The sequence below is a fragment of the Anopheles cruzii genome, chromosome 3, assembly GCF_943734635.1.
Source record: "Anopheles cruzii chromosome 3, idAnoCruzAS_RS32_06, whole genome shotgun sequence".
Classification (NCBI taxonomy): Eukaryota; Metazoa; Arthropoda; class Insecta; order Diptera; family Culicidae; genus Anopheles; species Anopheles cruzii.
The window spans coordinates 68,597,353-68,610,647 of record NC_069145.1 but is presented as its reverse complement, the minus strand read 5'-3'; the positions used below and the strand labels follow the sequence as shown (position 1 = coordinate 68,610,647).

The 13,295-nt window shown below is 53.1% G+C and overlaps 1 protein-coding gene across 1 annotated transcript; it reads left to right on the top strand.

The window, feature by feature from the left end:
* The first annotated feature begins 6,699 nt into the window (after positions 1–6,699).
* On the top strand, positions 6,700–12,998 carry LOC128270855 (uncharacterized). The gene is made up of 4 exons (XM_053008282.1): positions 6,700–7,181; positions 9,934–10,186; positions 10,892–11,341; positions 11,424–12,998. The coding sequence occupies exons 1-4, from the start codon at positions 6,700–6,702 to the stop codon at positions 12,996–12,998; spliced, it is 2,760 nt and encodes a 919-aa protein (XP_052864242.1).
* The last annotated feature ends 297 nt before the right edge of the window (positions 12,999–13,295 follow it).

The following is a 13,295-nucleotide window of genomic DNA, read 5'->3' as shown; positions in this document are numbered from 1 at the left end:
CATGTTCCTGGGTCGCAAACTCCCCCCAGGGCAACGACTCCCGTACGCGGCTCTCAAGGAACTAGTTCTGGGTGATGCTAGTTGGAGGGTTCTTCTCGCCGTATCGCAAACGCCGTTGTGCTGATGAAGTATCCAACCGTCGTCCCTAATGATGCCCCCAAACGAAGTGGGTCAAGTTTTCATAACACTCGTAATTTGATTTTTTTCGCCTCTCAACAAAACCGCCTCGCGGCGTTTCTGAGATCCCACCACGGGGACGGACTCCACGGATCGGTATCATTTGTCAGATTTTCGCCATTTATTTTCCGCCCGTCTGTGTCGCGTCCGCGTATTCTGCTCAGATTTTCTACTCCAGATTTGTCTCCCTCTCTCTCAAACACACTCACGTTGACTGTCTCGCTCTTCGGGTCCCAAAGGACCGTCGCGGCAGTCGTCAAAACGGACCGCCGGAATTAGATTGGTTTCGTTACCGAAGGAATGTGAATCGCCACGTCGCGCCACGATTCCAAATCACCGCCCGTGGGCCACATTTTTATTCAACAGCCCGTGGGGCCTCGCCACCCCAAAAAGGGCCATGTGCTATAAATTTCGATTGAATTGATTTTATCCGAGGGTCGGTTCGGGGTTGTTTTCTACTCTCGTTCGCTTTACAACGCAGTATTCGCCTGCGACTCATTCGGCGACATATTGTGTGGCGCTTCCTTTAGAAAACGTGATTAATGGTCGATGGTCGCCAAACAATATCTCTCGGTCTCTGGCGTCTCCGCGAATGATTTATAAATCAACTGTCACCTACCGGGCACGTTCACATATTTATATCGAACGGCCTCTGCTGGGCCTCTGTGTTGGAGGCCGAGCCCGGATCATCTGTCACGCGTTACATCTTAATAGGACGTTTATTGGGGACGTCCGATTTAAAGCTGTGCCCAAAGCGTCGCTTTTGGATAAAAATTGAGATGAAATCGAGCCCTTGTCGATATTTACAATGACTCATACTTTGAAATGGAGTTTGGATTGGATATGGCAAAAGACAAAACGCCGAAACGAAAAGGTTAATCCAAAAATATTCATTGCGCTTCTCAATCTGGTGGCCGATATCGATCATCCACACAGGGCGTAAATGGAAAAACTTTTCCCCACATCGAGAGGGCAGCTATTTCCCAATATTCTCATTCGCAAACGGACAATTCGTACCGTATGTGTGATGAACGGAAGAGGATGTTCCGTTTTTTTCGTGTATCGAATTTTGATGCTTCGCCTGTGATGCTGTCGTTGTTTTGCCTGTCTCTTGCCTTTCAAAGCTGTGCCGATGGCTGATTCGTGGCTGAAAAAAACCTCATGGGCCGCCTGTAGACAGCTTGCACCCTGCCTTTACACCTCTTCTAAGCTCATTTTTCCTCCGAACTCGAGTCACCTGGAAAGCCGTGAAAATGATGCTACGATGCTTCACTAACGAGCCGCAGAAGAAAGTGTGGTATTTACGCTTCCAATTCCACTCGAAAAGGCAACATCAGAACAGGAAAAACACCGCCCGATCTGTTATCATTGCTGCCCCGGTGCGGTCCAGGTTTTCGGAATCACCGACCGAAAACCGAAATCCCACCGAAATCGATCTCAATTTTCAACCCTCGGCTTCTTGGCTCCGCTCGACGAAAACGAGCAGCAGCCAACTTCCGCCAACGTGGTACGCCGACGGATGGAACACCGTTTTGCCATATTTATTGATTACATCGGCCCAAAATGGTGATTGGGAACGAATGAACTGGGTACGGTACCGAGCGCGAACATTCGGCACTGGGTCCTCCGCGTCGACCTGCTGCTGGTGACTGCTGGCTTATTTACATCAGCGACGAAGCGGCAGCAAAACAATAAAAGCGAAACAGTAACGATGCTACGCACTTGGCGTCCGATGTCTTCCGTCCTCCGGTTCGGTTAGACGACGCGGATGCGGGGCCATTTACGCATTCGATTCGATTTACTCTAATCTGACCCGCAGTCGCGATTCGATTCGCGGCCCGTAGAACGGCGGAGATATTCGAGCGGGGAAACCGTGGGCAGCATGGAAGGTGGAGGATTCTCTTGGGGAAGCCATCTGACGTGTCACCTGGCATGGTCTGACGGGCTGGTAGCCGCCAGGTGTTTGATTTCAATCAATTGGTGACGATTACGAGAGGACACTTTTACCGTCACTCATCATCATCGCTTTCTATTAGCGGACGATGCTGAAGGATCCATTACTTAGCCCGAAGCCAATTGCAAACCTGGAGCAAAGCGTCAAAATAAGTTCTTGGGCTACGTCGAAGATTTCAATTTGACTCCATTCAAGAAATGAATGCCAATGTTATTGAACGCTGAACGATTGGATACCGCAAATAATACTGAACTGAATTATTGTCCGACTGTAAAAATGTGTTTGATGCGTTTCGTAGCTTTTCCAACCATGTAGCACTTAAATCAATCCACTTTATCGCATCACCCCTGCAGCGGAGTCTTCAGCGCTCCATTTATACCTGTTTCGGATCGACCCTCTCAAGCACCTGCCACGCTTGACGCGCTTCCATTGAAGGACAGCTTTTCTGCCCTTTCGCCAAACCCGACAATTGTAGCCGAATTGACAGACTGATCGCTTCGCAGACGTCTGACGAACCTTGTCTCGGAAAGTTCTCGGAGTAAATGGTGTGCACGTTAGCTGGCGCCGACGTTGGTGTCGCGGCAAACAAAAGGAGCACCCGCATTAACGCCGCACCAAAGAAGAAAACAAATGTTGGCAGTAAAAAAAATTAAACTCTCCTGTAGAAGTCATCTTTCTCCCTCAAGACGCACACACACACACGGAAGCTAAAGATAAGGAGATATTTGTCTTACCCGACGTGCACCTGACAATTTCACCGCAGAATGGGATTCCTTGCCGGTCGTCAGACTCGTCGTCATCGTCAGTGGCAGACATGCGTTGAGACAAAGGGCATCACTTCGCAAAACTTCGCCCAACTCCTGATCCGCGGTATGATTAATGAATGGAGGGTAAAATTCATTGCGAGGCACATTTTGCTTGGAGGCCTGACCCAGTTTCTAGGGCAGAGCATCCACCCAGCCACGCTTTGGTGTCGGCTTTACTCGCAGGGTGAAATGTCCTTCGAACGGGAATAAGTCAACGCGGACACACTGTTTGTGTTGGATTTAAAGCGCTGCATGCCATTCGTTTGACGCATAAGACAAAGTGGAGGATGTACACGCATTTTCCATTAGCCAGCGGAGGTTCCCGCGAAACGAGATCGATAGTATCCGAGTTTAATGCCCACTTTCGTTTGTCAGCTTGCAGCCGATGGTCTGGTGAGTCCGTGTTGAGCAACAATCACCCATCAATGCCTGTCGATTTAAATAAATGAAAGAACTGACCGGCACAGCACATGCGAGAGGGATAGCCGACAGCGAGTGACAAAAGTGAAACATCAATCAATTTATCTGTAACCCTGTTTGATCCACGCACCGGCACCCGGTAATCGGAGCAATTTTGGTTTTCATTTGCGCTTTGCCCGATCAATCCTTTTAAAATCCGTTTTTATTTAATTTGACTTTCATGTTTTACCCCGTACAGTTGGTGTCGCTTATTTTGCCAGCGCATTATGTAGCAAGAGTTCTTTTTGTTTAATTTGTTTCGAAAACGAATGGAAAACCAATAACTATCGTAATCGGGAACTTGTTTTATTTACCCCACAGTAGTTTGCCCACAGTGCTTTTCACGAAACGGAACGATTCTTCTTTGCCATCCCGTTGGTTAGCCCTTTTCGCCCCATAATCTGGCCCGTTGGCAAAGGTCGAAAATCACGGCGTCTGCAGGTTATTGATTTTTGCACAGGATTTTTCCAATCAATCCAAATTTGAATCCATTTTATCCTTCAAATCTTTCTGCAATTTCGCTTCCGCATAAGCTAATAATACTCGGCACTCAGTACCTGGGAAGCTCGCCATGAAAAACGATGGCACGATAGGTAGAGTTTTGCTTCCCTTTTCGTTTCCATCGAGCCATTATACGATTCAGAGTCCCGTCTCGAATCCCATAACGAGGTTGCGGTTACAACGACTCTAACGGTGCTGACGCAATTTTCTCTACTTCATCTTGTGCTTGGTCGCAATTTTTCTTTCACCAACCAAAGAGCGATGTGATTTATTGCCAATCATTCCGTTCCGTTGGTGTGGTACAGTTTGATGGCGTCACTCCTGCCCTGGCATCTGATTGGCATCAGCTGCAGAAGCGACTCGAACCCGAACCGTGTGTGTGGTGGTGGAGTTTTTCTGCAGTCGCAATGCATTACAATTACTTCTCGTAAATTTGCTCCGAATCCCTTAATTCGCGAGCGTACATTATCGTGTCAGTTTCCACGCTCAGCGTCCGCGCGAGTGTTGCGCTGCTAATGAATTATTCAGTGCGGCTGCCATTTATCGATGTTTATTTATCGCTATTATCAAATTTGCCACCATGTTTCCGCCTGTTTGCCCACTGCCACGGCTTGCCCGGCACCCGCAGCGCAACGCAAGCTAACGCTAATTGACTTCTTTCGTGATCAACGATAACCTTTAATTTGTCCTGATCATTGGCCATTACCGCAGCCACGGTCACGGCTGGCGAGCATGGCCCCGTAGAACACCGCGAACGTTGGCGAACATAATTGAATTAATAACCGTCTAGCATAATATTTTAACCCACCAACAACCACCGGAACCACCGGAGTGCCGCACACACACACACACGGGCACACGTACAGGAACACATACACGAACCGTGTTTGTCGCCATTCTTGTAGCACCGCCTGCACACACGCTGCCCTGGCTGCTTGAAACTGCAGGGAGAGCGATGAATATTCATATAAATCAATAAACCCTCACCCGGCGACGACGGGAGAGGTGCCAAAAGTATCTGCCTGGCTCCTGTCTGGTGCAGTAATTTGTACACCATGGCACTATCAAACATCAACAGCCACTAAACTGGGCGACGAGCTGTCCCCGGTTTCATCGTCCAAAGTGCCCGGGATCGCGTGGAACGTAGGGAAGCTCCATAATTCATTTGGCTTCTGATGTGACACGGCAACCATGGTCACTGGAGACTGACTGTTAAACACTCTGGACAAATCTGGATACGTTAAGGTAGCTACCAGGACCCGACCCTGGTCTTGTCCGTCGCATGTTCTAACGCACGTACAGTAACGACCGGGCGCTCGGCTCAGAAAGCGAGAGACACGGACCAGAGATCGCTCGCCCAACAGTTCGCCCACCAGTTCGCCCGGTGATTTATGAGTCCTGTGTGCATTTTGTTAGCCAACCTGGACTGTCATACGGACTGTCCCGGTCGGAGTTTGTCGGTGTGTCGGACAAACACAAAGGCAGCTCGAATTTAGACACACCGGCACGACAGCACCTTTCCGACGCTACGCTTACGAGATTTCGGTTCGGGACTGCAAAATCACCCAATAACGACTGAGTCTTCGTCCGGAGAGAGGAGCCACTCATTAGAGCGGAGTGGCCACTCTTTCTGCTTCGATTGGCTTGGCCGGGTGAAGCAGCACAAGTCTAGCCTTCTTGGCTCCGAGCTAATTGCGCTAATGGTTCGAGTGCGGTCACTGTTTGCAGTCTTAATTGGTATCGCTTTTGTGCATCATTTACTCGCCTCGATCTCCCTCGGGGCGGAAGTTAGTTTTTGTGCCGAGAGAGCATAATCTATTCACCGGTGGCGATTGAAATCTTGAATCAGAAAATTAAATATTTATGATTTCTAACAATTAAATCAACCATTATCCATACTTTTTGTATTCGATAGCTGTTTATTCATTCATTCTCTTTTACAATTGGCAAAACTGTAGCCTATGAACTACATATGACCTATGCTCTGTCGGGTTTCAAGCGAAAGACGTCAGTTCAAACCCTGACAGTACACAAGAGATACATAATTTATTTATTTCTATCCAATCGTCCAATCTACAACCTATCTACTCTAAGCTATTTCTAAACTCCACAAACCAAATCAAAGGCAGCACGCTGAGTCAGAAGTCTGAGGGCTGAGTCACTTCACCGAAGAACCGATCCCGAACAGATAATAGAAATAGTTGCCCGAAGTAAACAAAAACTCCCCGCTGTTTACGCCGCAGCTGAAGCCGTTGGCGCCCATATCCTGCGTTCCATTTGCGCTTCGTTCGCCTTTGCCTTTGATTCAGCGCAAGAAGAAGAAAAATCCCCGAACACGAACCGAACAGCAACATCCTGCAACTGTCCAAACAGATTGATGATGAACCAAATAGAAAATGATGCACGGGGTGGGTGATGGAAGACGGCCACCAAGCTGAACCACGCGGCCAAAAAACGTTGAAACCGAACTCACAAAAATCCCAGAAACACAAATAGGGTAAGGTTGCAAAATTCGAACCTGATCGGAGTTTTGGGGAACTTTCGGGGGTTTCGCCAACAGTTTCGTAAACTGTTATGGCACCGACCTTCGGCGCCGTCGTGCCGCTCTAGGCCTGCCGTTGGCTGGTAGCGCCTTTTAATCATAACATAGCCTCACTTTTGACACCATTCTCATAAAACCGCGTCGAGGGCCCAAAGCTGCGAGGCCAACCGCGGTGTAGTTTGTTAACAATTCTGTTTCATCGTTCGGTTTACTTACGCCTGTGCCGCTTCTGCTTCTTTCCAGAGAATGTTTCCATAGCAATGGGAAAAGCCGCGCGACGGTCAGTTGCGTCAGATCCGTCGTCGCCGACCTTACTCTATCAGCAACCTCACCATCAACAGCAGCCACAGCAGCAGTCAGAGCCACTTGTCCATCACCGGCAAGTGCCCTACTATCATCCGTCGCCCTCCCTGCCCTACTCGTCGCCAGCCTGGTCGCCCTTTGCGTCTACGCCGGAGGAGACCTTCTCGGCGTCGTCGTCGTCGTCGAGCGCCGATCCTGGTCGCGACTCGGTGACCGCAGCCTTCGCATCGTCCTTCACTCCCGCAGTCACAGGGCCCCAGCTACAGGCGCCACGAACCGCAACACTCCAGTCGGCTCCTGCGGCCTCCTCGCTAGCCCCCGCTAGCAGTCACCGGGACGCCCCGGAGGCCGGTTCGGGTGCGAGCGAACTGTTCCGCATCCACTCTTCCACCGCGGCCACACCAACCACCAACAACAACAACTTCACACCGGAGTTCAGGTAACACGGTAGCGCCGGTGCGCAAGTAACGAAGGGTCACCCAACGCGCCCGAAGTTCTCCCGGGTTCCTGCTTCAGTAGATTCGCTTTACACTCTCTGCTTCCCCCCGCATCCACTTCAGCATGACCACCTATCGTAGCCTTCTGACCGCTAGCTCACCCGATGACGAAAAACCTGACCACCCATCCGATGACCGATGGCCGTCCGGTGAAACGTTAAACCTCGCCCTTAACCTCAAATCGACCAGATGGATCAATATCTGGGGCACGGCATCGACACGACCACAAACTTTCACGCTACACCACCCTCCCGATCCGCCGATCCGATGATTGCTCCCTCGGAGTCGACGAACGACGGGACGGGAGCTCATTTTCAACCGCATGTTGCATGTTGTGTTCGTTATTGCTTGCCCGTTCGATCAGCCGGCTCGGTCGGTGGTCGTCAACAAATTAACAAGCCGCGTCTGCCCGTGCGGTGGACGAACGGTTTAGTAATCTAATTCACATTTCACTCCAGAGCCGAGCCAGCTGCGGTGCGGATTATCATGTTCCCGGGCCGAACCAAACGCGGCGTACGTCGGGAGCGATGCGTGCGGTCTCATTAGTGCACATCTTCCCTCGGCCACACACTGGCCAGGTTGCCTTTGCACGGTCGCCAATGACACCGGCGAATTCCGCATTCCAATTGGATCATTCCGCTACATTACGCGCAGGATGCATCGTCGTTTGGATGGAACAGCCGGATCGCCAGTGTGCAGTGTTCATTGGGATTCGAAAGAGAGAGAGAGAGAGAGAGCCGTTTTAACACAAACCTTCATGCAGGTAGTTTCTGCCGCATCGCACATTTGAGTGCGATGGCGGCGCCTGGTTTCCCGAGAGAGACTCTAAAGTGGAGACGCCTGGTGGCTTGTAAATTGAAGAAGCCAAAAGGCCACATGTATTGCTTTTCTGACGCAAAGCAACGGGAATTGGGTATGGACGATAGCTAAGTAACGCTTACTGATGCTGGTGGCTAACCTTGCCACACGGAAACTTCATGTTTTTGGATGAAAAAAAACAAAATCTTTCGCTCCCTTTATAGTTGTTGATAGTCTGAAGCTTTTCAAACTGATTTTATCTCATTGCACTGCATGTATTTTGGCAAGAAATCTATTTTCATTGGGTTCGAAAGTATCCGCTATGGCTGATGGGCTCGATGCCATAAAATCAATACATATTTTGTAAGACACAGAAAACTATGTAGACTCACCACAACCGTAAATAAAGCTCAGCTAACGCTAGTCGAGACACAATGCACGAAACCTAAAAATTTTAATTGGCTTCAAAAACAGGCCAGATGGAGACGCCGGGTGCCCCATACAAATATGCCTTATCTCATCGATCCGGAGATCGCCTTCAAAAGCCCTTCTACTCCCCTATCAGTAGACCTCCAAAAGATCTTCACATTTTAATATACTGGCCCCCGCCGAGGGCCTCCAATTACTCGACGGCAACATTTCCCAGCGGTCGGAAGCCCAGGAAGCAATTCTTTTTACTGCGCACTCTCCTGCTCTAGATAATTATCTAACTCGACCATCGCGCCACAAGTTTATCGCTTTTGCTCCTTCTCACTTGCCAAAATTTACTGCCCTTCCGGAAGGGCTTCGGGCCGTACACCACGTACCGCGGTCCGTGGCGGCCGCGAGACGATGGTCACATAAAACACGGGCATCAATAAATTGGATATTACAGTCATAATTTTATGTTTTAATAATAAACCGTCCTTCGAATTAAATTCACCCACTTGGCCCATAACCGGAAGGCAGCCCACCCAAAAAAAAGGAAAACGAAACTCTCTCCATAATAAGAGGGACGCCATTTTCGCCCGTTCTGTTGGTTTACACACCGTTCCTCTCGTTACGACGAACGGACCGCGCGGCCCGAACCGTCCCAGACCCAAACCAGGCCCCCATCCCGGATATCAGCACTTCACCTGCTGTTTGCTGACCCATAAATCTTCCCGCTACTAATCCCACCCACAGGCCAGAATTCCGACCCCACGGTCGGATTGCCTCTCCCTCTCACCTGCGCTCTGCTCTTCGGTTCAGCAAATAGCAGTCCGTCTTCGGCTTTCCGGGAGCCAAAAATTTCACGCCCATCCGCCATCCGACGGGACGGGAAAGGACCGGCCGTGCATCCCCTTCTTAGCCCGCACCACTTCTGTAGCCCCTTGCACCGTAAATGACAATGCTAATCTGGTCGGTGCTGTACCGACAAGATGGGAAAAAATGGGAATTAAAGTGGCTCCTGGCCAAACCGAGCCGCTCGCTGCTTCTTCATCGCACCGCTTGTAATGCGCTGCTTGCCCCACGCAGCCCCACACGCTTAAAGCCAGCCTGACACTAGCTTCCGCCGGGACCTTAGGTGGCGACGAAACGGAACGTCAACTAACATTCGCCAACATCGCCACCGTTCAGCATTCTGTCGATCTGTCATTACTTCTATTTTTCTCGTTCTTCTTCACTCTCTCTCTCTCTCTCTTTCTCTCTTATTCTCTTTCTCTCTCATTCTATTACGATCCTGTCTATCCTGTCCTGTTTAATGTGTGTGTGTGTGTGTGTGTGTTGTACTGTCTACTACTTACTGTCAATGTGTCGAACCCATTGTGTCCTCCGCCGCAATAACCTCAACTCCTTCGAAACGAGCCTCCTTCTTGGGCTCGTCCATCGATGGCTTCTTTGAATCTTGCGTTGGGCACACACACACACGCCTAGTGAGGCCAGTGAAGCCCCGGCCGTCACTGGGCCCTCCTTGGCCCCTGAAGCCACCCTGTTACCGTCGTTTCGTCTCTCCAGCAACCAAACGCAGGTCGAGCGGGAACGCGAGCGGCTCAGGATGGAGTTCTACGCCACGTACGACGTGATGACCGGCGTCCGGATAGCGGCCACGCTCGGCGGTTTCTTCGGCCTAATGGTGTTCCTCGTCATCTACAAGAGCCGCACACGGTCGACGGCCAAAGCACTGAAGGTAAGGCCCTCGGACTCGGATTCATTATTCATCAAGACGCAGGAAATCTATCCGTTCGATTTGAACGCCAAGCTAACAAGATTTGCTCCGTCGCGAAATCCGCAACCGAAGCCTCCGTGGGCTTTGAAAAGAACGATGGAAACTTAATCCACATTCCGGAACGTCGGGTTTCCGCCCACCCGAGAGCCTGGAAACCCGGTACACGGTACCGTGCCGCAACCTCAATTAGCATATTATTTCCTTGCCATGTTGATTCTTCTGGATCCCGCTCCCGGTGTGTCTGTGGCCTCGTGCCTGAGGGTTACAACAATTTTACCCGTCCGCAGATCGGGACTTCCTAGGTAAACTCGTTGCCGGAGAGATTGGCTCGTGTCTACGCATCAAAACACCACAATGAAGTGTGTCTCAATGATGCAAAGGTTTCCCTGTGCGTTCACCGTGTTCCGCCAGTCGGTAGGGCGAATGTAATTTTCTCGAGTCCCACAGCCTACGCAGCCTACTACGGTGCGACATGCGTTGATGAATTTTTGAACGACACAAATAACGGAGCCCAAGCACAACGCCCACAGGGCGTGGAGGGACAACTTCCCGGAACTTCTCCGTGACACTCCGTGTGGGACCACAAATTGGGCCACTTTATTTACACGGCTGCCTCCTCCCTCCCCCCCATTGCTGACTGACCTCTGACCCTCGGTTTCTCTGCAGGACCCCACGATAGCGGCCGTCGCCGCGGCGGTAATAGAGGAGGAAGAGGAGCGCGAGCTGCAGGAGGCGATCGAGGCGACGGCGTTCTCGTTGCTCCAGGAGGAGCTGAACATCAACTACCCGGGGCTGCAGCGCGATCGGCTGATGTCGCTCGGGAACGTGAGTGCGCCGCCGATGCTGAGCCGCGGCCGGCGCATGTCCTCGATCAGCGGCGGCTACAGCAGTCTGCTCAACCCGTCGCGCCGCTTCTCGTACAGCAGCACGCGCGGCCACCGGAACAGCGTGTCGGTGTCGTCGCGCGTCCTCAGTGCCTACAACATGGGTGGCAGTTTCGGGCAGGACGACTACGTGCTCGAGTCGGACGGCGAGGAGGCGGACGACGAGTTCGACCAGTTCACCACGACGGCCGAGATCGGCTACCCGAGCAACTACCTGTCCGTGCCGAGCAAGGTACTGCAGGTCCCTGACTGCTGGACTCCCCAATTGCCAGTAACTCCGTCTCTCTCTCTCTCTCTGTTCCTCTCCGCCACAGTGCAACGAGTCTCGGCGCAGCAGCGCCATGACGTGCTGCAGCACCGAGAGTTCGTTCCTCGAGCGGCGGTGCTCGGCCATAACGCTGGGCCTTTCTTCGTTACCACCGATCTCGCGGTCCCCGTCGAGGCAGCAGAGCCGCGACGACACTGCCGACTGGGAACCGTTCTACCCGGGGATCAACATTATCGAGCCGACGCCCAAATCGTCGCCTTGTCCGAGCGAACGGATTACCCACCGTGGCGCGGCGCTTGACTTCGAACGGCCGTCGACCTCGCGGGCAGGTCGCAGCCGGACGGAGCCACTGCCGTCGACTTCCGGCGGGCTCCGGACGACGTCCGGCGCCCTGTCGTACGATGACAGCTCCATCGACTGCATCTCGGAGTACCCGGTCGGGGCCGGCTTCGGCCAGTGGCCGGCGCAACCGGCCTGCGTTACGTTACATCCCGGGCGGCTCGTTGACCCGAGCATAGCGGGCACGGCGGGGCGCCAAATGTGGCCCACCGGTGCGCCCGGGGACCCTAGCAATAGTGCGCTTATCAGTAGCATTAGCACCAACACCACCACCACCGTTCAGCCGGGCAGCTGCAGCAGCGCCGTCGTCGTCGTGCGCCGGGCACCCCTGGCGTCGCTCAGCTCGTTCCGGATGTCGTCGGCCGACTGCCAGGACACGGAACCGAAAAGCTGCGGCTCGGACTCGGTGTTCGGCGAGGACAGTGGGGCCGACACCGACGAGGACCTGCAGCAGTTCAGCACCGACAGCGACGAGCTGAGCCTCACGATGCCGTACGAGGAAGAGGAGGGCTACGCGGAGGACGCCAGGGGGCGAAGTTTGGCCCTCTACCGGCGACAGTCCACACTGGCGCAGTGCGAAGACGACGACGACGAGGAATACGCCATCGGTACGACGGTGGCGATGGTACCGACGGGCCGTGACGCGCCGTCCGCGACGTACGAAGTCGAACAGGACGAGCGACGGCGGCGGCCACCGCCACCGCAGCGACAGCCAACCACTGACACTAGCTATTTAAGTAGTCTTTCAATTAGCAATCGCTCCGACAGCGTGGGGAACCGAATCGAAACGAAAGCAATCATCGAAAGACAGCATCCAAATGACAGCAGCCAGCAGCAGCGACAATCACCGCTCGGTGCCATTCCCAAAACGTCGTCCCCGGCGACGGCGGCCCGCCGAGGGCCTCCGATCGTGGCCGTTCACGCCCCGCCTGAAGCCGACCCCCGGACAGGCGCCTCGAGTAGTGCCGGGCGGACGCGTAACAGCATTGGCTCGGTTCGGGCCGAGCTGGAGCAGAAATCGAGCAGCGAACGGGTGACGGATTCGAGCTCCGCGTCCACCGCTCGCCAGCGGAACGTGGAGGTGAACGTGATCGTGAAGGGGAGTGGAAGTGGCAGCGGTGGTGGCGGTGGCAGTGGCGCCCCCAAAAGTCCCTCTGTGATTCTCGAGCTACCGATACTGGCGATCGACGACGAGGACGACCCATCGTCGGGCGCCACACCGGCCAACGATCCCTGCATACCGGGCCCGTCCCGGAAGTGGTCCAAGGAGACCCTGTTCTAGTCAATGGACGCACAGCACAGTCCCGCTTCCCCGTTCCTTGCCCGCCGCTCCGCTGTTCTGTGGTTCGTCATCCTTTTCCCTCTCTTTTTCGCTGTCCTGCCGCTCCAGCCACTCCATCGATCCGTCCAGAACAGACTAACAAACATGTGTCCAACTCTGGAAGCCGCGGCAGCCGTCTGGAACATCCAGGTCGTCCTCTGACTCCACGCCCAGCAGACCAGCAAGGGGACTTCGTTGGCCAACCCGAGGGCCGAGCGAGCTGCAGCGGAAGGCCGTTGTTACTGTTACAGAAGTGCA

What these genes read in the sequence shown, in the direction of transcription:
- LOC128270855 (XM_053008282.1), top strand. Translation starts at nt 6,700, where the DNA reads ATGGGAAAAGCCGCGCGACGGTCAGTTGCGTCAGATCCGTCGTCGCCG. An exon ending in CGACGGCCAAAGCACTGAAG is followed by an intron (nt 10,187 to 10,891) that starts GTAAGGCCCTCG and finishes GTTTCTCTGCAG; the next exon opens with GACCCCACGATAGCGGCCGT. An exon ending in ACCTGTCCGTGCCGAGCAAG is followed by an intron (nt 11,342 to 11,423) that starts GTACTGCAGGTC and finishes TCTCCGCCACAG; the next exon opens with TGCAACGAGTCTCGGCGCAG.